The 26,676-nt window shown below is 38.1% G+C and overlaps 2 protein-coding genes across 14 annotated transcripts in view; one reads left to right on the top strand and one right to left on the bottom strand.

Annotated features, from left to right (window-relative positions):
* Positions 1-26,676, top strand: part of LOC118555525 (ankyrin repeat domain-containing protein 26-like) — a 511,611-nt gene that overhangs the window by 115,775 nt on the left and 369,160 nt on the right. The gene's annotated exons all lie outside the window — the stretch shown is intronic.
* LOC144382180 (patched domain-containing protein 3-like) lies at positions 6,167-25,505 on the bottom strand. The gene is made up of 4 exons (XM_078074137.1): positions 25,236-25,505; positions 13,377-13,518; positions 9,314-10,584; positions 6,167-6,187 (listed from the first exon to the last, which is right to left on the bottom strand). Exons 1-4 carry the CDS (start codon positions 25,503-25,505, stop codon positions 6,167-6,169), a joined length of 1,704 nt encoding a protein of 567 aa, XP_077930263.1.

The following is a 26,676-nucleotide window of genomic DNA, read 5'->3' as shown; positions in this document are numbered from 1 at the left end:
GGTCTAAAGATGAAACCAGACATGGAGGGGAGTGACGGCATCAAGATGGCAACACAGTGGTTCCCAACTGCTGTCCTCCTCACAAGAACAACCAGCAACTTTCCATAAGCAAGACACCATTTGAAAATCCCAGAACACGTGGGTAGGGCTGAAGCCCCCCGCCAACACAGAGACTAAAAATGGATTTCATTAGAAGGCTGAGAGGAGCCCGTATACTCTGATTGCATCACCCCTCCCCAGGCCAGCACAGCGAGGCACTGAGAGGCACCCCCTCATTTCCCTCCCCCGGCCTATGGTTTCTCCAGTGGGGAAAAAAAGAGCCCAAGATGAACATCTAGTTCTCCCAGCATTGTGGGATGCTTCCTGGAAGGCCCACTTGGGTCTTGCCTCACAAGGCTCGTAGGGGAAATCTGTGAGGCTTGAACCCTGGGGATCAGATTGAGATGGAGGAGTTGGGGTAGGGTTTACAGCAACTAGTGCTCAGATCTTGGCCAACAGCAGTCTTCCTTGCAGGAGCAACCAAGTAGATATTGTAGCCAGTGGCTCTGCCCATCTGCAGAGCTGAGTTGGTGGCCCTGTCTGGCCAGGGAGCAGCTCAGGTTGATTATGTCCCCAGTAAATGAGCCATACACACCTTGGAGCCCATTCAATCCTTCAGCCTTGGCAGGGAAGCGAGCTCAAAGCCCCGCCTAATGCTGAATATAGCCTTCTGTCCTGCCAGAACAGGAAGCCTAACCAGAGTACCTGGGACGATGCATAGACAATCCTACAGACCCATATATAGTAGTAGCTGCACAGAGAGCCCAGCCAGTGGCTCTGCCGATCTCCAGAGCTAGCCAGTGGCCGGTCGGGTCAGGGAACTTGGTGGCAAGTTCTGCCTGATTCATGTACCCATCCGGCCAGTCATACCAGCCTTGGAGCCTGTTCTGTCACCACACCCAGGCAGGGAAGCAAATTCAAAGCCTGTGTACTGCAGAATATTGCCCACAGTCCCACCTAACCGGGAAGCCTAATCAGAGAACCGGAGAAGCTGTGGAGCCCATCCTACATGCTCTAACCCAGGAGCCAACTTAGCAAGTTGGAGATGAGAAGGATATGTGATTGGAGAGGGCTAGAAATGTTTTAAATGTTTTATCCCACTAATTTTACAACACAAGTTTTTTTCATTCTTCCTGCTCCTCCCCTTCTTTTTTGTTTTTTTTTAAGAGATGTAGTTTGTCCATTATTCCGGAATAATGGGATTACGAGGTAATTTATTAAGGTTACTCACTGTGTTCAAGTCCCTTTACCTACTGGGGTCATCTTTCTCCTCTTTAAATCTATGCCCAGGTCCAAGAGTCCCAAGCAACAGGGCTGACTTCCTGCTTGGCTTGCCTTCAGCCTGTGCTCCGACACCCAGAACACTCCTAGAAACCCTCCCGATGTTGGTCTCCACTTAGTTTAGGACCCCTGATCTGATGTCCAGAATGCTTGTGACCTAGGTCCGGATGTTTGGTTTGGTTCCGGCCCCTGCCCCCCACACTACCCTTTCTTCTAGAGCTGCTCCGACCCTTCCCTTGAGGATCTCTGCCGTTCTGACCCCAGTGCTGACTGATGACTGCTGACAACCCCTCTCAGGTTGACAATCAGTCCTGGCCCCGCCCCCGACTCCCCTTCAGGCTCCAGTATGGCTTCCAGTTCCAGCCTTGCTCTCGGTTCCTGGCTCCGTCCTGGGTAGTGATCGGACTCCGCTCAGGAGCAACCTTAGAGGGACTGAGGCTCATTTCCGGGAAGGTAAGGATGTTCTCAAACCTGACCGCAGATGAGACCGCAGCTACTGGGCGGAGCGCCCATCTCCACCCCACCCGACGGTTTCCTGGAGAAATTGTAAGGGAGTCAGTCGGTTTGAGCTCCGGCTGCTCGGGCCTGGAGCCTGGAGGCTTCCTTCGGTGGGGAGCAAGCGGCTTGAGCGAAATGTGTTTGTGGTGTGCCTGTCCTCTCAGGAGTTCCGTTAATACAAGAAACACTTCTTAAAGATGCATAAAATGCTTACATGTTCTACAGGACTCACAGTTTATTGGGGGAATTAGGCTTGCTTACAGACACAAACACACAAATGAATTCTAACTGGCAGTTTTTACCTGTCAGGGGATCATCCAGCAGCATAGTTCTTAGGTAAGGCTTTTGTGAATCTGGTACACCTAATTTAGTTATTTTTATTCCCTAATTACAAAAGTAATTGGTGCATACATTTATTCTCCTTGTAAAAAGTTAGAATTACATAAATTGAAAAGTGGATGTTCATCCTGACAAACCCTTTTCTATGCATTTACACATTTCAAAATACATGCAGGTATATGTTTTTCTTAAATGTTATATACTATTTGTGTATGCAAATTACATTTTTCATCTAATACATCCAAGGATCTTAACATGTCCGTGCATATGGATATCTTATTCTTTTGAACTGCTCTATGATTTTCCAGTGTATGAGTGAAAGACTCATATGGGTATGACTTATATGGGTATAATAAATTAGTCATAACCCTGTTGATAGGTCTGTGGGTTGTTTAGTCTTTTCTGTTATAAACAATACTAAGTGAATGAATGTCTTTTATTCAGAGCACAAGATCTGTATCTGTGAGATAATTTTTTAGAAGTAGATTTACTGGGCCAAAGGATATCCCCTTTTAAATTTCTAGAGCTATTGGTAAATTAATATTCTTAGAAGTTTATTAATTTACACCCTCAAAAGCAGTGTATGAGGTTTTGTTTTGCCATAGCCTATCCCAGAATGTCAATAAATCATTTGATTTGGGCCACTGGTATCTTATTTTGGTTTTATTTTTAAATTATTGCTTAGAATCATCATATTTCCTCTTTGGGTAAACTCTCATCTTATGTGTTTTCCTGGTTTACCTTTTGGACTGTTGGTATTTTCTTCTTGATTGATGAGAACCATTCGTATATTCAAGAAATGATCACTTTTACCTGTGTTTTGAGTCATGAGTTCTTCCCTCCACCCACCCACCCCTGCCACCTTTGCTGGTTACCATGGCGCATATTTGTAGGTGAATTAACTAACGCTTTGCTTTTATGAGTTCTAGATTTTGTGTCATAATAGACAGACTTTTCCCTTTCTGTGATTATAATGATATACTTCATAAAAATATTTAAATAACCAGCTGGAATTTATTTTAGTGTAGTGTAAGAGGTTAAGAATCAATGACATTCAATCAGAGAAAGACATGTATCATATGACCTCACTGATATGAGGAATTCTTAATCTCAGGAAACAAACTGAGGATTGCTGGAGTGGTGGGGGGTGGGAGGGATAGGGCAGCTGGGTGATAGACATCGGGGAGGGTATGTGCTATGGTGAGTGCTGTGAAGTGTGCAAGACTGATGAATCACAGATCTGTACCTCTGAAACAAATAATACATTATATGTTAAAAAAAAAAGAAGAAGAAGAAGAAGAAGATAGCAGGAGGGGAAGAATGAAGGGGGGGAAATCGGAGGGGGAGATGAACCATGAGAGACGATGGACTCTGAAAGACAAACTGAGGGTTCTAGAGGGGAGGGGGTGGGAGGATGGGTTAGCCTGGTGATGGGTATTAAAGAGGGCATGTTCTGCATGGAGCACTGGGTGTTATACACAAACAATGAATCGTGGGACACTACATCAAAAACTAATGATGTAATGTATGGTGATTAACATAACATAAAAAAAAAAAAAGAATCAATGACATTGAGTGCTAGCTGTCAAACAAAAATTGTGCTATCTTTCCATAATATGGAATGGCAATTGAAACATGGCTGCCCACTCAAGGACTACATTTTCTAGTCCCTTTGACCTACTTGTGTAGCCATGTGGCCTGTAATCGAGTACAGAATATAAGCAGAAGTGATGTGTATCACCTATAGGCCAAGACTTTTAAGAAGTTCTCTGTTCTGTCTGCCATCTAGACAGAGGCAAGAGAGGAACCCATTTAAATTGTGGCACCGTAAGTCGGCAGGAATCTGGGTCCCTGAACTACCATGGTCAAGATAGCTACTCACTGACTAGGAACATCTACTGCAATTGTTACATGAGTGAGAAATATACTTCCACTGGGATAAGCCACTAAAATGTTGGGACTTATTATTAAAATGGCTAGTATGGTTTTACCAATAAATCATCCAATGAAGAGAGAGCTGTCCCTAACCACTCATGTCTGAGCACACTTCATTTTATTCAGTGAGCACTCTGCCAACTGACAGTGGAAGGGAAGTGTTAGTTACATAGCATTTGTAAAGGATCTGGAAGGGAGGTGGTTTATCAGTGGGTGACTTTCAGAGTTAACCATATGTTAAGGTGAGAATTCTCTTCAGTGTCATCCACATCACTAGACCAGACCATGGCAGAATCTGAAAGTAAAAAGTAAAAGCAGAGGTATATCAAACCAATCCAGGCTTATTTTAATTCAACTATTAATAATAACAATAATATAATTTAAAATAAGACATCCAAATTTAAATTAGGTGGTATACCTGAACAACTGTGGAAACCCAGTTTTGGCTCAGGGAGATAGAGTTAACAATCACATAGAAAACTTAATAATGACCTATACTAAGCAAAATAGGCTTCATTTGTAAATATGAATGGATAATCAAAGATTACATCTGAGGAATACATGCAGAAGGAACAAGATGAGCTAATAAAATACTTAAAGCAAGTGAACAACAAATATTTGGTGATAAAACTGACATTGAATTTAAAAATATTCAAGCATGACAGTATGTACTTTTTCCTCTTAGCTGTGCAACATCAGCCAGATTTTACAAATGCTTGACTCTTCGAAAAACTACTTTGAAAATCAATCTAGTGCCTTACATTGGTATTGGACTAGTTTGTAAATGAGTCCTCTATTTGTTCTTGTTGCAAAATTTGTTCAAAATCACTTGTGAATCTTTAATCAAGTGTTCAATGATGGGAAGACCAAAGAAACTTAAAAGTTTTGAAGCCATTGAAAACAAAGTGTGTGACTAGGAAGCCATTGAATTTGTCACTACAAAAGCGAGGAAGGAAATGAACAGATCAAACAAGGAGAGCTCAAACAGTGTATCTGATTTAATTTTGCAATTTTATAATTGTGCTTTGTAATTTCTTGGGAGAAGAATTTTTTGATGAGCTTCCATTTTGGGGATAAATTTACATTCTGTAATGAATGGAATGAAATTGAAAAGACCTATTATTTTGCAACATCTCCCATTATCTGCCAAACATTGAAGATAATCAGAAAGAGTGAGAACTTATTTGATGAATTTTTTTTATAAAATGTTTGTCTAAGAATGATAACCTCAATGAAATAAAAAAGGGGCAGTAGTGATGAACATATATTGACTAAAATACTTAAATATTTCCAAACACAAAAGCATAATTAATAACCTTCACATAGTAGAATATTCCTGAGCTTACCAGGAATCTCACCATATGTAGAAAGACTGTTTTTTCAATAAAACATGGGCTATAGAGAAGAGTCTATTGAAGGTGTCAACAAATTCAAATTTATTGATGATAAAATGCAAACTTGAAGAATATTACAATATTATGCACCAACTAAAAATAACAAGAACATATTTGTAATTAGAGTCCCAGAAGGAGAAGATAGAGACAATGTGTTAGAAAAACATTTGAAGAAATAAAGGCTAAAATATTTCCAAATATGATAGAAAATATCAAGCTACAGGTCCAAAAGCTCAAGATACCCAAGAGGGTTGAATAGAAAAAACACCACACGCAATCACATCATAGTCAAATGGCTGAAAACAAGTAATAAAAGAAAAATCTTAAAAGCAGCTAGCAAAAAAAAGACATATTCCATAGAGGAGAACAGTATAACAATGGAAGCTGAATTCTAATCAAGAGGACAACACAATGACATTTTTAAAGTGTGGAAAAAACCCTCTCAACCTAGAACTCTATATCCAGTTAAAGTATTCTTAAAAAAAAATGAAGAGAAAGCAAAGGCATTGTCTGATCCATGATCAAAGAAGAAATCACAAGAGAAATGGGAACTTATTTTGAAAGGAATGTTAAGGAACACCCATTGTATAAAAATTTGTGGATACAGTTAAAATGGTAGTGAGAAGGAAATTTATAGTATTAAATGCTTTCTTACAGAATAAAGGTTTAAAATCAATCACTTAAGCTACTACCTTAAAGAGCTGGAAAATGAAAAGAAAATTAAACTCAAAGTAGAAAACAAGAAGGAGCAAAGAGTAGAAGCCAGTGAAGTAGCAAATAGAGAAATAATAGAGGAAATATAAGGCCAAAAGTTGGTTCTTGGAAAAATTTAATAAAATTGATAATCCCTCAACCAAGAAATAGAAGGGATATAATACAAATTACCAATATCAAGAATTGTACAGTGGACATCACTAGAGACATTAAAATGATAATAAGAAAACAATCCATTGTCTGCTTAGCTAAAAGGGATAATTAAAACATACCAAAACTGATCCAAGAAGAAAACAACATCTGGATGCCCTTATATTTGTTAAAGAAAGTGAATTTTAAATTAAAAAAAAAAAAAAAAAAAAAAAAACCTTTCCAGAAAAATTCTATGCCCAGATGACTTCACTGGTGAATTTTACCAAACATTTAAGTAAGAAATTGTATCAACCATACATCATATATTTCAGAAAATAGAAGAGGAATATTTACCAGTTCTTTTCCTGAGGGCAGCATAACCCTGTTATCAAAACCTGAGGAAGACATTTTAAGAAAAGGGAACTGTAGACCAATATCCCTCATGATCACAGGAACAAATATCATTGACAAAAATGACAAAACTAAGACAGTAATATATGAAAACACTAATATGCCATGACCAAATGTGAGTCATCTTAGGAATGCAAGGTTGGTGTAAATACTAAAAAGTCATTCAACATAAATTGCCACATTCACAGATTAAAATGGAAAAAATAACATGATAATCAAGAGAGGGACAAAAATTATTTGACAAAATTCAATACCCATCCATGGTAAAACATCTTAGCAAACTAGGAGAAAGGAACTTCCCCAATCTGATAGAAACAACTATGAAATACCTCAAGGTAGTCATCATATTGAATGATGAAATATTGAACATTTCCTCTAGAGTTGGGAACAAGGCAATGAGATCTGCCTTTAGTGTGTTTTCCCACATTTTACTGGATATTTTAAGCCACTGCAATGAGTCAAGTAAGAGATAAAGATTATATAAGAAGAAATAAAATGGACTTTATGTGACCTTTACGTAATTGCACAGATAAAAACTGCTAAAGAAACTACAAGGATCTACAAGAACTAATAAATGAACCTAATAAATGAACCTAATAAATGAACCTACACAATATAATTTAGGTATGCTGAAATCAATTGTACTTTTATATAGTAGCAAAAACAAAATGGAAAAGGAATTTAAGTTTATTTACAATGCCATAAAGATAAAAATACTTGGAAAGTAAATCTACCTAAATCTATAAGATATTCCTGAGGGAAATTAAAGAAGACACAAATAAATGGAAAGGTAAACCACGTTCATAAATTAGAAGATTCCAAATGACTAAGATACCTATTATCCCCAAACTGATCTGTAGATTCACTATAACTGAGTCATGAACCCAGAAGGCTTTCTGATAAATTGACAAGTGATTCTAAAATTAGTATCTAAATGGGAAGAACCAAGAATAGCCAAAATAATTTGGAAAAGAAAAATGCTGGACACATTATACAACCTAATTTCAAGATTTAATATAAAAGTTCAATAATCAAGGCACTGTGGTATTGGCTTTAGGATAGACACACAGATCAATGCACAGAAATAGAGCCACACATAAACTGTCAGCTGATTCTTTGACAGAGGTGCCAAATTAATCCTATGCTGAAAATGTAGTCTTTTTACTAATGATGCTGGAAAACTGAATGCATAACTATTATGGGAAGATAATGAACTTCTATCCACACGTCTCAACAAATACAGATCTATGGATCATAGACCTAAATGTAAAATTAGAATTATGAGCTTTGACAAGAAATCATAGATGGATTTTTTTTGTAATCTTGGAATAGGCAAAGACTTCTTAGAGAGGACACTGAAAACACTGACCATAAAAAAAATGATAAATTGGATTTCAAAACTTTAAAAATTTCATTTTATTAAAATACACCATTAAGAAAATGCATACACAGCCCCCAGACTGGGAGAATAAATAATAAGTTGTACTTTTACATAATAATGATATAGGAAGTACAATGAAAATAATATTCCATTTATATTATAATGTATAAAATATTTGAATTCCAGGCATAAACTTCTAACAATGAAATGAAAGGAAAAAATAATTGGAAAGTCATACCTTATGCTTGGTTGTATAGACTATAATAAAGATGACAACACTTCCTAATTTAGTAAAGGTATTTTAATGTAAGACTAATTGAGTTTTCTCAGGATATTTTACATAACATTTTTAAATGGGATTTCCAAGCCAAGGAAACATGCCTTTGTTTTTAGTTTATTGACTATTTCTAATAGTACATTTTTATCAGATTGTATTGTGACAGTCAGGAATTCTATAATTGGTTGCTGGAGTCCAGCTCCAGCCGGGGTGGGTCTCTCATAGGAAAGGACGGCGTCGGCGAATGAGGAGACACAGACACAGGATCAGGTTGCAAGCATCTCCTCCTGACAGCCTTGGAGGAACTTTATTCATATGTTAGGATATTTTTGTTTTTCCAAATCTTAGATCATTTTCTGGATTACAGCCATAGCCTTCTTTCATTTTTCTTTTGTAATGATTAACATGACCTTTATTGATTTCTGCTTATTGGCTTTCGCTAAAACTAAAAAACAGTACGCAAAGAGAAAGGTGCTAGACAGAGCGTGACCATCTTGTTATTTTGTTCTATAGAAACTAATTCTTCGTGGAATTAGTTTCATTATGATTGCTTAGATAGGCGTAACTAAGATGAGTAGTCACTTGATCATGAAACCCCAGAAATATTCCCACAATTATAAAGATTGCCATAAACAAAATGAAAGAGAATAGCAGGAGCCAGCTGTGGAGTCTCCTGTTTTCAGGATCATCCCCCATACTTGGACTTTGTCAAACAGCATGAGTAGCTTGGCTCGCGCCAATTGGTTTTGATTTGTTAGTAGATATTCAAACAAACCTTCAAAAAAAAGTTAAGAATACTGGAATAAATATTAGGCCATGAGCATCCCCAAATACCATAACAAGAAACATAATCTTAAAAAATGTCCTGAAGATGTATGCTTTAGCTACAGATAAAACACACACCCCTATTACTGTTGAAAGTGCACTTTGTAACACTGGGTAGCCTAGCAGATACAATGCCTCAATTGCTTTTTGGTTTCCTGAGGGCTTAGAGCTGGAAACAAATGCATAAGAAATGTGTGCAGAAAAATCGAAAGAAAACCCTATGCAAATGACAAGATTAATCATGGATATGGAATCAAGATTGACATTCCAGAATGCCATGAAACCCGTTACTCCCACAACCACAGAAGCAATAGCAAAAGTTACCCACAAGGAACACAGTGGATGAGGAATTAACAATAAGGAAACAATGAACATAGCGGTTGATGCAACAATGACATTTCGAACAGTGTTTTCTAATACTGCGGTATACTGATCAAAATATATGAATGCCTGGTTATACACCATTAGGGGAATTTCGCACTTTTCGGCTCTGCTTTGTAACTGGGATAACATCATCTTCTTATCGGTTGAAGAAGAAACACCCATGGTCTGAGTGAAGCCCCGGGAAGAAATGATTTCATGTGATGATGAAATATTAATATCATACACAAAAAGTGGAAAATGTGTTAAAAAATTGGGCAAACCGTTCATAAAAGTGTCCTTATCATTTACATCTTGCTTGCTGTTTTCCATATATTGCACATACGCTCGTAACCAAAACTCTGTGAGATTTTTGTCTGCATAGTCACTGTTTTCCAAATCTGCCAGACATATTTCCAGTTTTTGCCTAGCATCTTTATCCCGGTAGTCAAGAGTTTCAGTAACAATAACCGTAACCCTGGGACCATAATCCAAAAAATATTCTTCTTCTACATTAAAATATGGTGTGATGTAGGAATCGTCACTTGCCAAATTTCGAAGGTCTAAACCTTCCTGCACTTGGAAACACCCATAGATACTACTTATGATGTACAAAATGTATATAAGCACTACAAAAAATTTGGACCCAGTGCTTGTGAGAAAAGGGGCAAAATAGTCTTGAAAGAACAAATTCATTGGATGGATATCAGTTTCTTGTTCATCCGGGAGAGAATCACATGGGAGACAGCAGGACCTTTTCAATGAGGAACATTTTTGGTCAGGAGTTTCTGGCTTTTTCAACCAGTGTAGACAGACTACTTGTCTTTTACCATCCAGAGCCATAAATGCTCCAAAACAGGTGAAGTTATAGAAATAACAGAAGAGCAGGGTTGTTCCTGTATAGATGCAAAAGTATTGTACGGACCCGAAAGAGGTCGTAATCCCTGTATAGAAGGCCAGGACGTTGGTGATGGTGGTGATCGTAATCGACACAGCCACTTTGGAATAGACGTTGGACAGCCACTATTTTATGTTGTCCCTGAGGCTAGTCTTCTGCCAGGCAGAAATCATTATGAACACATCATCAACCCCAACACCTGTTAAAAAAGGGAAACAATCTTCATGCCTATTAATATCCATTAAAAACTAAACACATAAACTCAAACCATCTTCTTTGTCCATCTCTTATAAGAGGTCTTATTTATCTTGCCCAATCTGTGCTTTGATACTATTTTCCCTGTTGTTTTCTCTGGTTGCCTCTGAATCCACAGCAGAATTCACCCCCTCCTCTGTGACGACTCTGTGCTTTGTACGTACTCCCGTTATTTGTACATAGCACAGGATACTCTACTCCTAGTCTTCATGTAGGGTGTTTGAATGATGAGTCAGGAAACTGTTGTGGGTGTTAGTCGAAGCAGGAGTAGCAGTGTATCTTTGATTCCACTGGATTAATTGAGAGACCATTTTCCCTCATAAACCATTTTATACAGATGCACAAACACATCAAGCCAACATTCTGTTGCTTAAAATATAAGCTGGACTTATCTGTTCTACAGTTAGCGTCTAACTATCAATGTGGTATGATTTGAGAGGCACCGCATAGTTCTCTCTCTCTCTTTCTCTCCGTCACACACACACACACACACACACACACACACACACACACACACACCCTTTTCCTCCTAGCCTGTTTTTGGTACCCAGAAAGTTATCATTTAAACTTACTTTCCCAGGTTAAGGCATTGTTAGTAAAATGCAAGTACTCTTTTTTTTTTTAAGATTTTATTTATTTGACAGAGAGAGACACAGCGAAAGAGGGAACACAAGCAGGGGAGCGGGAGAGGGAGAAGCAGGCTTCCTGCGGAGCAGGGAGCCCGATGTGGGACTCGATCCCAGGACCCTGGGATCATGACCTGAGCCTAAGGCAGACGCTTAATGACTGAGCCACCCAGGCGCCCCTAAAATGCAAGTACTCTTGTGATCAGACATACGCACCAAAGTAAATCTTAAGAATCCCTTACATATTAATGCCTACTAAGGTAATTCTTTTCCACAGGGATGTTTCATGACTGGTTTGGAATACAGAGGACAGAAGAACATTTGAGGACTTTGAAATCACCACTGAAGACTTGGAAAGGGGGACTAGAAAGAAGAAAGGGGATTAGTAAGGACAGCATGAGCATGTTGCAGATAAATTTCACCTCCCTCGAGCTTTCTACTAGAGTTGACACTACTTCCACTCATGTATATTGATACAAACTCAATAAAATAAACAAGTAAATAAAAAAGTGGAATAAAACGCTGATCTTCATTTCAATTTGGGGGGATCTTCTCCATGGGAGGGTACTAGGAATTGCAACTTTGCCTCTGATCAGATGTTCTATGGGTATGATCAAGAAGGCAGAAGGCTCTAAAATAACGTAAGTCTACACAGTCGGTCACAAACTGCGTCCTGACATCCCATGGCTAGCAGCCTTGAGGATTTCAGTTGTACTCAGCTGGACAAAAGGGAAGAATCAGAAGTACTAAGGACCAAGAATGAACTCATTGATATTTATGAGGCATTTAAAAACTAGTTTTATTATTTATAGAACCTTATTCAGAAATTGTCCTCACACATTTCTTGCTTGAGTTGCTTAAATCACACACACACACACACACACACACACACAGAGAACCATTCACACTCCCGTGAATACACATACTATATAATCCTGGTTTACATTAAATCAATTATATACACCTTAACCATAGCTATTATGGGCCATGGGGGGTACTGAGTGACTAAGTATGGCTGGGTACTAGACATCCAGTGTCTCCCCTAGGAAACCAAATACTACTTCTTCCAAGCTCCTTACTTCCTCAAATATGAACACCTTTGTTTTCTCATGCTTATTATAAATTCTGAAAGTACAGGAAAATACAGAGAAAAAATTTAAACAACTGTAATTCCACCCTTCATTTTTACATATATCCATCCAGAATTTGTCCTATACAACTACGCCCATACAACTGTATCTCTCTATTTCGAACACCTTGTTTCACAACTGGCATTTTTCTGGTAGAGGTTATATATCATATATATATCTTATAAATCTACCTCTTTCTAAGGACTGAATATGACTCAAAATTTTAATATGTTACGTTTGAGTTGCCCAATCCCATGCTGATAAGGGGATTAGATGGTTTTCAAAACCTTCTTGTTCTACATAATGCCAAAATGAACATAATTTTTCTACTTTTTAAGCACTTGTCCAATTACTAGGACAAATTCCTAGAAGTGGAATCAATAAGCCAAAGGCATTCCCTGTTTAATTTTTAAGTCTTTTGATTTGTTGCAAAACTGGACTAAAGTAAGGGTGTACCAGTTTATAATTGTCCCATAGCAGAATGAGTGTTCATTTCCATACAACCTTCCTTCAATCTTGCCGATATTTATTAATCTGATAAGAAAACAAGGTGTCTCACTTTTGGTTTAATTTTCATCCCTCAGTTAAGTGAGAGATCAAATTTTTTTTTCTTATATTTCCAGTGATTCATATTTTGGACTTTTGGGGTGTGAACCGCCTGTTCACGTCCCTTGTCTGTGTTTTTCCATTTGGGGTACTAGACTTTTCTACCTCTAAGGACACATGATTCAATTTGACTTTCTTTTTTTCTGTCACCTCATTTTGGATCTATAGAGCCACTTAAATATAATTATTTTGCTTAATCTAACCTAAACTCCTTCCCTTATCTACCCTGCACCCTCACATATACGATGTGTAGTCTCATGTTTTGTTTTACTCACCCAGAATAAGAAACGAATTTGCAACTATGATCACAAATGGCACCCCAATGTACAGCATCAGGCCAAAGCTGCTCACCACCGCCAAGGCCGCAGAAATCACTCCAAAGGCTGCAACCCACATTTTGTTGCGTACACAGTCACACTTGTAAATTTGGAGGGAAAAATCATGAGATCTGTGGTGGTAGCTTCTATACTGAAATTCCATCAGTTTATAACATTCTCGACTTGGACACCTGGTCAGAAAGCTCTTGGGCAATAATTCTCATGCCTGTCTATTGGAGACCTTTAACTCCCAGGCACCATCCCAGACCAAGTGGGAAAAAGGAGAGAGGGAACAGAAAAGTTATCTGTGCTTTTGCCAAACTTCCTGGGTGATTCTTCTGCAGCTGAGCAAGCACTACTCCCCACTGACTGGTAGTTGAGAACCACAAAGATATACTAAAGCACTCCCAATGGTTAATTCCACTCTGCTCTTCAAAGGGTGTAAATGGAATACAACAGCAAAGGGAGGGCAAGCTGTAGCTGAGAAAGTACCCATACCCAGTGCTCTTTTCACCCAACCCTTGACCCCAGCTAGCCATAGATGCAATCCTAAAGAGCTCCTGTACTTCAGAGCCAGTTCAATATGTATTGTGGTTAGCAAAATGTAGAAAGACTCCTCCTAAAACATGTTCAGGATTCTTGTCTACTGCTGAAGTGGGCTCTAGAAAAGTTGCTACTAATTGCAAAAGAATTGGAAATGTAGTCCATTTTGAATAACATAGACGTGCCTGTTTCCCAGAAATGAGAATATATAGACAGCATTTTAAAGTATGAATTCAGTACTTGACCTACCCAACAACCACACCAGTACATTTTTTTAAATGATTATTTATTTATTTGTCAGAGAGACAGTGAGAGAGCGAGGGAGCACAAGCAGGGGGCGTGGCAGGCAGAGGGAGAAGGAGAAGCAGGGAGCCTGATGCTGGACTCGTTCCCAGAACCCTGGGGTCGTGACCTGAGCCAAAGGCAACGCTTAACCGACTGAGCCACCCAGGTGCCCTCCACATTGCGTTTTAAAATATTGACAACAATCTCTGGTTTTATACTTCACTTGTTTGTTAACTGCTTCAAAATAAATGACTGATACTCGTCTCTAGATATTTTTAGGAAGAGAGAGAAGCGAAGGTTGGATTGAAAACTAGGAGTCAACTATGGAAATGGAAGCACTGATTCTAACACAGCAAGAATATGACTAAAGACCTTTTACTGTTGTAACAATAAAGTAGCTAAACTTTCTTATTATGAAAAAAAATTTCTACGCCATGGTTGTATTTCACTTTTTTTCAGCCCACCAGTGCTAGGAGTTAAATTCAGGGCCCCAAATCAACCACATACGCAAAATTCCAGAGCAAAAGTAAATTGCTTTGTTAGAATAAAATTTGACTATAATGAATACTTTCTTAAAACACTACTGGCTTATAGCAGTTTAAAAGAAGAAAGTAACAAAGATGAACTCTGAAATCAGAAAGATTAAGGAGGATAAAAGTTACATATGACATTTATTTCTATTCCTTCTTTCAAGTTTCCAGATTTTTTGGTGTGAATTTTTCAGATGGGGGAGTATGACTTTACTTTGACTAGTTGCTGAGTTGGCTTTCTCTCAATGGCCTTTATTTTAATGTTCAATAGACAATGGAAGAAAAGATTTGAAAGTGGAACACTATAGGAGTTTGGTGAATACACTTGCAGATATTCCAGTCCCCCAGAAGGATTTTGTTTTAAGCAGTTTATCAGAAGGACCTAGGAGAGTCTTAGAACTTTAGATTTCCTGGAACCTAACTATGCAGATCCTGATTCAGTAGGTTTGTAGTGAAGCTGCTGAGTCTCTATGTCTAAAACTTTCCTCATACGATTCTAGTGCTCAGGCCGATTTGGGCATCACTGGCAGCAAAATGGCCAATCTTCTGAATTTTTTATTCACTTAGCAGAGAAGGGCTAAATTAGAAATTACTGCTCTTAGAAAACAATCTGTATGTTTGGTGAGAGATCCACATCTTCCTTGAAAGGTAATGATGTCTCCCATGAGTAAACAATAATTTACAGTGTATTTGAGAAGGGAAAGATTTTCCCCAGATGGTTTCAGAAACTGATCTAATATTTGGGGTAAGTTTTGTCATTTCCAAAATGTTAGACAATTTTGAAATAGTCTAGAAGCTCAACATACCACTACTTGAATAAGGTTTAAATTAGAGCATAAACTTGAAAAAGTCTTACTATTGTTCATATGACTTCACTATAAGACAATAAATATAGAACCCTAAAATGTGTTCAAATAAGGGTTCTGTGTGAGGTAAATGCATGCATGCAAGGAATAACCTTCATATGTAAGTATCTGAGGCAAGCAGGATAGGCAATGTCTTAGGGACTGTCTAGGAGGCCCCGCCCAGAACAGAGAGAAGAGATTCTCAGTGATAACAGAGGGGTAGGAGTGGGAGATGTCCGAGGAACTTACAAACACATTCATAGGAGAATTAGTTTTATTTTCAAGCCCAGAGAAGGCTTGAAATTGAATTGAATCATCGAATTGAACCATCATGGCAGCATCTGTACCTTAAGAATTTCCCTGCTCCCTTTCCTCTTCTCCTTGGGCATGCTCCAACCCAGGAGGCAGCTTGGCAAGATGGAAAGTAGGGATAGAAGTGATAGACGAGGGCTGGTGAATCCCCTTCTTCCCCATTGAGGACTATCCCGCGCAGCATGCTCTGGCTAAGAGTGCTGGGGGGAAACTTAGCTTCAAATCTAGTTACCACTTTTGTTTATTACATGGACACGGACATTTTAATTCTGAATGGAGCGTTTTGTCTTACCTAAGAATGACCACAAAAGTCACAGGACCTGCCTGAGTTTTCATGGGACAGAGGAAGAACCTGCTCTACCTACAAAACTTAAAGGGAACAAAGGGAGACCAAAATCAAGTTGCTGTATGTTTATACCTCATGAGTCCCATGTGTTCAGTATGTTGGTTACATCCACATAAAGTCTTCAAAGAGACATAAATATAAATCATTTTCTAATTGCCTTTGGTATAAGATTTTCTGTATTACTGTCCATAATCATTTGTAAAGATAAGCAAGAATTGATATAAACTTGTATCTTCAGAACCAACTATCTAGTAGAAAAGTTGTATCAAGCCAGTTGTTGGTACCTTGTAGATTCCACACTAGTTTAACATTTTTTTTACTCTACTGACTTTAACAAGACTGAATTTTGTCTTTTCCCCTCCCCATTCTTCCTCCCTCTCTCCCTCCCTCCTACCCTTCCTCTTTAGTATTTTGGTTTGTTTGTTTTCTAGGGTATGTGGTCTTTCTTTCCAGACTAACAAAGTTGTAAGATAGTTTATTGACTCGAAAGAAGTACCCACTGTGGTTAACTCCCTTTACCTCCTGGGGCCTCATTTTTCTCTACCTTAAAATCTAGAGAGTTAAATGATATCATTTGTTCGCAAACCAACCTACACATGAGAATCAACTAGAGAAGTTTTTGAAATATAGATTTTCTAACTGAACCCCCAGAGACTTGGTTCAATAGGGCAGGGCCTCAGAATACGTGGGTTTAGAGTTCTCTCTGTGACTGCTGTGAGAATCACTGGAATGATATAATCTGTGGGGTTCTTTCTATACCTAAATTCTTTTGTTTTGCTGATATTTTTCATATTTTAGCTTTCTGATCACAGCAGCCCAAGTCAACCCTAATGCCTAGATAACAATTTTTAAGTGCTTAACAAGGTAAACCCCACATCAGAACAATGAAGATACCTAAGTCAGTTAAATTAGAGATTAATTTTTTTATATACTTAGAAGTGCTAGTTCAAACTTATAATAGAAATAAGGACTTGTTGTTTAGGTCTATCAGCATATCTGCCTCCAAATGGAATAATTAGTCACAATTGGCACAATATGTAAGATAAAAAACATACGCCAAATCAAACAAAACTGGCCACAATTTCTTTTTTCTTTTTTTTTTTCTTTTTTAAAGATTTTATTTATTTATTTGACAGAGAGAGAGGGCACAAGCAGGGGGAGTGGCAGGCAGAGGGAGAGGGAGAAGCAGGCTCCCTGATGAGCAAGGAGCCAGAAGTGGGGCTCGCTCCCAGGACCCTGGGATCATGACCTGAGCCAAAGGCAGACGTTTAACTGACTGAGCCACCCAGGCATCCCTGGCCACAATTTCTTTATTTGTTTTTACTATTCTCTCTGATTGCACCCTATTGCTAATGGGGAAAAAAGTTTAAAAAATAAGAGTTTAGTGCTGGACATCAGCAAAACCTGGAGTAGGAATTTCCCAAGTCTCATCACCCTGCCCAAGCCCCAGAAATATAGGAAAACAAGCATATATTTTCAGAATTCTGTGAACTCTGAAAAATAGTCAAGAGCTTACAACAACTAAGCAAGTGTTGAATAAAAGAAACGGTGGGGGAGCACTTCAAAATAGTAGGAAGGTTTTCTAGTGAATTTACATGCCCTGTCCCTCTCCCTCTCCAGTGTGGTAGAAGTCTTAAAGTGGCAGTGACCATAAAGTGGCAGATGTGTTAAAGTGACCACAGGCTCAAGGTGGCCACAGCATTAAGGCAGTGGCAGTGTTAAAGCCGTACCAGCTCATGTTACCAGTATGGAACCAATTCCCTGTTTCTGGAGGAAGCAGAGCAGATCGTATTCCTAAAATATTTTATGTCTGTTCTAACATGTTTGGGGGCTACCTGAAGGACTGATGCGAAGCACCCCTCTGTTTTGTCTAACTCAACTCAGGTTGAGAAAATTGGAAATGCCACAAGTTGAATTACCAAACCTCAAGTGCATGGAGCAAAAGATTACAGCTCAAAAATACAAAAGACTGCCTATGGCTAAAGATGAGTAGCATTTCTCTGGGAATTTAGGACAGTAAAAAGCACTCAGGTATACTGGGGAATTTAGAAAGTTGCTCAGGGCAAGATGTATGCTCAGAAAAAAAACCTGAGAAGACCCTAAGCTTTCACCTAGGGCTGATCCCTAGGCACAGTGTAAGCCTTGCTAAGTGCTGAAGGAGGGTCCAGGCATAGAACCACTTTGCAAAAAGTGGGAGAGCTCCTGGCATCCAAGGAAATCTATGTCAAGACACTAGCTAAACACAAGCTAAGGTATAGAAAATTCAAAACTAGAAAAACAAGAATTACAGTCTTTACAATAATAGTTTGGGAAAATCACTAAGAAAATGGACCACTACAGTCTTAAATAAACACATTAAAAAACAACAGAAAACTCTAGGGAAGGGGGAATCTGATTTCCAGTTACTACATTATGACAGCCAAATGTCCAGTTTTCAACAACAATAACAGCAAAAATCACAAGGTATACAAAGAAAGAGGAAAGTGGCTCAAAATATGTATGAAACAAAATAAATCAACAGAAATAATCCTTGAGTAAAGAGAGAGATAGGCCTTAGTAAACAAACACTATAAACACTGTTCTAAATATGCTGACAGAGCTAAAGGAGAGCAGTGATAAGGAAATTTAAAAAAATAATGTTTGAATTTATAATAATAAATTAAAATAATGTTATGTTTAAGACTTATTTATTTGAGAGAGAGCAAGAGCATGAGCGGGGGGAAGGGCAGAGGGAGAGAATCTTCAAGCAGACTCCACATTGAGCACAGAGCCTGCTGCGGGGCTCAATTTCACCACCCATGAGATCATGACCTGAGCTGAAACCAAGAGTCAGACACTTAACCAACTGAGCCACCGAGGCGCCACCATATTTGTGTGTTTTTGAAGTTAAGCTGGTATCAATTTAATGTAGGTTGTTTAAAATTTAGAATTACATGAATCTCCATGGTAAGAAAATCTCACAAAATCATTGCCAAAGGAAATGACAAGAGAATCAAACAGCTCACTAGAAAAATTGAAACTAAACATTCAAGAGGCATAATGGATGAAATGAGGGACAAAAAGCTATAAGATACACAGAATGCAAATAGCCAAATAGCGGAAGTCTTTCCTTGTCAGCAGTTACTTTTTTTTAAATTTTTTATTGTTATGTTAATCACCATACATTACATCATTAGTTTTTGATGTAGTGTTCCATGATTCATTGTTTGTGCATAACACCCAGTGCTCCATGCAAAACGTGCCCTCTTTAATACCCATCACCAGGCTAACCCATCCTCCCACCCCCCTCCCCTCTAGAACCCTCAGTTTGTTTTTCAGTGTCCATCATCTCTCATGGTTCATCTCCCCCTCCGATTTCCACCCCATCAGGAATTACTTTAAATGTAAATGTATTAAACTCTCCAGTCAAAATGTAGAGATTGACGAAATGGATAAAATAACATGATTCAACTCTCTGCTATCTACAAGAGACTCACTTTAGATCCAAAGACATAAACAAATTGAAAGTTAAAGGATGGAGAAAGATATTTCACACGAATAGTAACCAAAGGACAGCAGGGTTGGATATACTAATATAAGACAAAATAGATTTTATTTTAAAAATGGTTAAAAGAGACAAAGAAGGACATTATATATTGATAAAAAGGCCAATTCGTCAAGAAGATATAAAAACTACAAACATACATGTCCCACCAATAGAGACCCAGAATACACGAAGCAAATTTTGACAGACTTGTAGAGAGAAATAGGTAGCTCTACAGTAATAGTTGGAGAATTCAGTTTACCATTTTCAATAATAAATAAAACACCTAGGCAAATAATCTATAAAGAAACATAAGAAATGGACAACACTATAAATCAGTTAGACCTTACAGAGATATATAGAACACTCAACCCAATGATAGCAGAATATACATTATTCTCAAGTGCACGTGAAACATTCTCTGGAATAGATCATATGCTAGGTTACAAAATATGTCTGAAAATGTAAAAATATTGAAATTACACAAAGTATCTTTTCAACCAACAATGGAATGAAGCTCCAAATCAATAATAGAGGGAAAACTGGATAATTCAAAATATATGGAAATTAAACAACTAATGGGCCAAAGAATAAATCACACAGGAAATTAGAAAATACTTAGCAACAAATGAAAAGAAATACACGGTATACCATATCATAACTTACTGGATGTAGCAACACCAGTGCTCACAGATAAATTTATACTACATTAAAAAAAGAAAAAAGATCTTAAATCACCTTATGGCGATTTCTAGACATTCTGTAGAAATAGAAACAAAACAAAACCCAAAGCTAACAGAAGGAAGGAAATGAAAAGATTAAAATAGAGAAAAATAAAACTGAGAATAGAAAAACAAAGGAGAATCAACCAAAGTAAAAGGTGGTTATATAAAAAAATCAACAAATTGACAAACCTTTATCTAGAGTGACAAAGAAAAAAGAAGATCCAAATAACTAAATCAGATATGAAAGTGAAGGCATTACTACTGATTTTAGAGAAATAGAAAGGATTATAAAAAAATTATAAACAACTTACACCAACAAATTAGATAACCTAGATGAAATGCACAAATTTCTAGAAACACACAAATGACCTAACCTGACTCAAGATGAAATAGAAAATCTCAACAGACATGTAACAAGTAAAAAGATTGAATCAGTAATCAAAAACCTCCCGACAAAGAAAAGTCCAAGACCAAATCATTTCACTGGTGAATTTTACTAAACACGTAAAGAAGAATTAACACCAATCCTTCTCAAATCCTTCCAAAAGATTGAAAAGGAAGGAACACTTCCTAACCCATTCTATGAGGCCACATTACACTAATACCAATGCAAACAAAGACTACAAGAAGACTACAGATCAACATCTCTTGTGAATATGGATGCAGATGTCCTTAATAAAATTCTAGCGAACCCAATTCAATAGAACATTAAGAGGATTATACATCATGACCAAGTGGGATTTATCCCAGGAATGCCAGAGTGGTTCAACATGGGAAAATCAATCAATGTAATATACCACACTAATAGAGCAAAGGATAAAAAGCACATGATCATCTCAATAGATGCAGAAAAGGCATCTGACAAGATCTAATACCCATTTATGGTAAAAACAAAAACAAAAACAAAAACAAAAAACACCCTCAAGAAACAAGGAATAGAAATGAACTTCCTCAAAATGATAGGGGCATTTATGAAAACTGCATAGCTAACATTATACTCAATAGTGAAAGACTGAAAGAGTTCCCTCTAAAATCAGGAACAAGATAAAGATGCCCATTTTCACCAATGGCATTCAACACTGAAGTAGAAGTGCTAGCCAGAGCAATTAGATAAGAAATAGAAATAAAAGGAATTCAAACTGGAAATGAAGAAGGTAACTATTCCTTTTTACATGATTACATGATTCTATATCTGAAAATTCCAAAGAATCCACAATAAAACTAATAGAGTTAATAAACAAATTGAGCAAAGCTGCAAGATACAAGATCAACACACAAAAATCAGTTGTGTTTCTATTTGTGTGCAATCAACAATCCAAAAATGAAATGAAGAAAGCAATTCCATTTAAATAGTGTCTAGGGCGCCTGGGTGGCTCAGTTGGTTAAGCGACTGCCTTCGGCTCAGGTCATGATCCTGGAGTCCCGGGATTGAGTCCCGCATCGGGCTCCCTGCTCGGCAGGGAGTCTGCTTCTCCCTCTGACCCTCCTCCCTCTCATGCTCTCTGTCTCTCATTCTCTCTCTCTCAAATAAATAAATAAAATCTTTAAAAAAATAAAAAATAAAAAATAAATAAATAGTGTCTAAAATAATAAAATACTTAGAAATGAATTTAAACAAGGAAGTGAAAGACTAAAAATTACAAAAATTTGGTAAAAGAAACTAAAGAAGACCTAAATTAATGGAAAGAAATCCTTAGTTCATGGGGAGGAAGACAGTATTGTTAAAATGTCAATCACACCTAAAACAACCTATAGATTCAACACCATCTTCATTACAAAATTCCAATTGGCCTTTTTTTTCTTAAGAAATGGAAAACCCAACCCTCAAATTCATATGGAATTGCAAGGATCCCTGGATATCCCTGAAAAAGGAGAAAAGAACTGGAGGACTGTGATTTCCAGATTTCAAAACTCACAACAAAGCTACAGCAATCAAAACAGTGTGGTACTGGCAAATCAACAGACTTGTAGGCTAATGGAATAGAATTGAGAGTCCAGAAATAAACCCATACATCTACAGCCAATTGATTTTTGACAAGGATGCCAAATCCAACCAACTTGGAAAGAACAGTCTCTTCAACACATGGTACTTGGACAACTGGATTTCCATATGTGCCAGAATGAATTCCATATGTGAGTAGAATGACCTCTACTCACACCATATACAAAAATGAACTAAAAACTGATCAACAACTTAAATATAAGAGCTAAAACCATAAAACTCTTAGAAGGAAACACAGGGAAAATGTGCATGACCTTGGACTTGTCAATGGATTCATAGATGTAACACCAAAAGCATAAGTACAAAAGAAAAATGATAAAAGATAAATTGGATTTCATCAAAATTAAAAACTCCTGTGCATTAAAGACATATCAAAAAAGTGAAGAGACAGTACACGGAGTGGGAGGAAATATTTACAAATCATGTATCTTTTTTTTTTTTTTTTTTTTTTGAGAAAGAGAGAAAGAGAGAGATAGCAAGAGCATGAGCAGGGGGAGGGAAGGGGGGGGAGAGAAAATCTTAAGTAGGCTCCACACCCAGCACTGAGCCTGACGAGGGGCTCGATCTCACAACCCTGAGATCATGAGCTGAGCTGAAACCAAGAGTTGGGACACTCAACCAGCTGAGCCACCCAGGCACCCCTACAAATCATATATCTGATTAAGGGTTTAATATCCAAAATACACAAAGTACTCATTAACAACAGGACTCAACAACCAAAAGACAAACAACCTGATTAAAAAATGGGCAAAGGACTTGCATAGACATCTCTCCAAAGAAGATAGGCAAATGGCCAATAAGCACATGAAAAGATACTGAACATCATCAGTAATTAGGGAATTGTAAATCAAGCCACACTTTGCCACTACTAAGATGGCTATAATCAATAAAACAAAAAGTAACAAGTGTTGGTGAGGATGTGCAGAAACTGGAACCCTTATACATTGCTGGTAGGATATAAAATGGGGTAGCCTCTGTGGCAAGCAGTTTGGCTGTTCATCAAAGAATTACCATACAACTCACCAATTCAACTCTTAGGTATATACTGAAAGGAATTGAAAACAGAAGCTCAAACAAATATTTGTACACCAGGGTTCATTGCAGCATTATTTACAATAGCCAAAAGGGGGAAACATTCCAAGTGCCCATCAACAGATAAGTGGATAAACAGTGCTGTTTATACACGATGAAATATGAGTCAGTCATAAAAAGGAATGAAGTTTTGATACATGCTACGTCATAGTTGAACCTTGAAAACATTGTGCTAAGTGAAATGAGCCAGTGACAAAAGAACAAATATTGTACGATTCCACTTATATGAAATCTCTAGAATAGGCAAATTCATAGGGATAGAAAGTAGATGAAGGTTAACCGGGACTGGGGCCATGGAAGGTTACTGCCGAATGCTTATACAAATTCTGTTTGGGGCGATGGAAAATGTTTAGAAACAGATAGTTGTGACGGTTGCACGTTGAATCTAATTCAACGGTTGACAGTGTGAACCTAATTAATGCCACTGAATAGTACACTGAAAAATGATTGAAATGACATATTTTATATCTTTTATATGTATTTCATCACACGCAAATAATTTTTAAAAAGAGTTAAACAACCAGTAAAGCTGTTTTACCTGTAGCATGATGTGATTGCAAATAATATGATTAGAAGCTATGCCAAGTGGAACAAAGGGATCACGGTTGTAGAAGTTGCTTCAAATTCCAGTTGTCTGGAAAGTGATGTGAAAATAGACCACCTGCCACAAAAATATACACAAGTAAATAACTTTTCACTCCAATATCTGTGTGTGTTACAAACACGACTGAAACACTATAGCTTATTCATTGAAACAACAGGTTAAAATTTAGTAAAAGATCAAAATATGTGAACTGTGACTTTAGAATAAAGAAGGCAACATAGTTTTGCTTCTTCCCACAAATCCCTGGCATGCTTTCCGAAGTTTCTTGCAAAAACCCAAAGTTTAAAACTCCTGACTATACAAAATCTGAGTTCTGTATAAGACCGTGAAGTCATTAACAGCCACAGAAAAGTGTCACATTTTCTAAATTTTATTAGGTTGTTGTCTTTTACTATTTTAATTACATTGATATTTCAGAAAGCTCTAGCATTCAAAGGCTTTTTCCAGTAGTTGTCTCACTTTGACCAGGCTTATTCACAAGTACTAGTAGGCTTGCTGGCCCAACGTTACAGAATAGTTAGCATGTGCCTGGCACTGTGCGATCACTTACTCGGAAAATGCTAAGCTAGTTCTCTTTTCAAAAACACCATGGAAGTTCTGCTTAAAGGGTTTTTTTTTTTATTTTTTTATTTTTTATTTTTTATTTCAGTGAACTCCAAACAAGTTTTAGGGGGCTCCCCCAAACAGCAGAGACTTTAACTAAAAGTAGGAATTTCAAAGTCATTTGACTAGGAAACCTGATGATCAAGTCTGTACGGAACAGACCTACCTTGAGGATGTAGGATTTGTGTTTTCCACCAGAACATCACTAAGGATTTAAGATTTGTGGCAACCTTTGATGTGTGAGATTAAGGACTCTGGATTAAGTACCAAATAGAGTAGAGCACTCGCAGCTTCAAGCCAAGGACTCCATCAAATAATCAGGGAGTGCTACTGCTATGATCCTTGGAAAGTGTCCTTATTCCTCCCACCTTCTCCTGGCCTCCCTATCAAGCCCAGCCACCAGGTACCTGGATCTTCTTCAGGGCCAGACTCGTTTCCATGTTGCTAAGCTGGTTCAGGAAATGGATCAACCACATCTTGCTAAGCTCGTTGACCTCTCCATCCTCCGTCTTCAGGCAGTACAGAAGCCGCATGGCTTTGGCCTTCACAAGTAACTGGTTCATTCCCATCCTCTTGCCTGAAAGGGTTCCCCTAATGGTGCCGGCCAGGTAGATGGGCTGACCCGTTTGGTTGAAGATTGGGAAGGTGATGTGTCTCAGGTCGAGGTTCTTGTTCATCTTCCAGGCAGCCAGGAGTGGGTTGGAGGGCACGCAGGGGCCCTGGTTCTTAGCGCACACCTGACTAGCGGATCTGGGCTCCGTTTTCCTCTGTCACACACAGATCCTGTACCACATCGTCCAATTTACCAATTTCCTCTAGGATTTCTTGTTCCAGCAGTGAGGCAGTGTTGGAGACCGCCAGAATATAAGCGAAGTTGACTTCGGTGCTCTTCCTGGAGATGGAGAAGAGGTAAGAGTCGTTGGTGGTGAAATGTCCCTGCACAAAGCGCCGCTCAGCCTTGGCCCGACTCCCTATGGGGGTGTAGACACTTAACTGGCTGAGTTACCCAGGTGCCCCAAGAAGCATATTGTTAAAATGCATGTACATATAATGAATGGTAGGGTGGTAGGTAGGCTTTTATATTGGTGGTCTCCAATGAATCATGGCTCCCAGTATTTATGACCTTTCATAGTTCCCTCCCACATTGACTCTGGGTTTAGCCATGTGACTTACTTGGTTCAGTGGGACATTAGCAACTGTGACACAAGCAGAAGGTTGATAAGTACTTGTGCATTTGGGATTTGACTTCTTGGAAGCAGGAGAACTCAGGTTTTTATGGACTTGGGGTTCACAATGCTGATGGTAAAACTCTTTGAAGTAGTTACTTTATCATTGAGCTTCATTAAATTCCTTTTTATATAATAAGGTGAATTTCTCATTTTTTATAGTATAGCGATGCCCAAAAACATGGCTCAGGAAATAGCAGAAGACAAGCTAGAGAATGCTTGAGAGAAAGAAAAATTAAGATTTCCTTAAAGGAATTGTTGGAATTTGGGAGAGCACATTAGACAGAACAGGAAAGGGGAGATCTTGAAGGCCACACTCAACGTACAGAAAGGAAAACACAGCAACAATAACCAGACTTGACAGCTTACTGAGTAGGACTTTAAAGGGGGAGGGGGTAGTTAAAAATTAATAGGTTAGAGAGAGTGACTAGAGTCTTAAAAAATGTAACAGAGGAAACCAGACTAATGCTCCCAGAGGGAGCACAAATCCAGGGGATACCTGACTAACTGCAGGTGCCCTTGGGGATGTTCCCTTGAAGAACAGGAGAGCTAGTCACAGTGGTTACAAAAAATCTGAATAGACTTTTAAGTCTAGAATGTGGGCAATTAGATTAGAATCTTT

Source organism: Halichoerus grypus, chromosome 6 (assembly GCF_964656455.1).
Source record: "Halichoerus grypus chromosome 6, mHalGry1.hap1.1, whole genome shotgun sequence".
Taxonomy (NCBI): Eukaryota; Metazoa; Chordata; class Mammalia; order Carnivora; family Phocidae; genus Halichoerus; species Halichoerus grypus.
The sequence above is the reverse complement of the archived record's forward strand: the minus strand, read 5'-3'. Positions and strand labels throughout refer to the sequence as shown.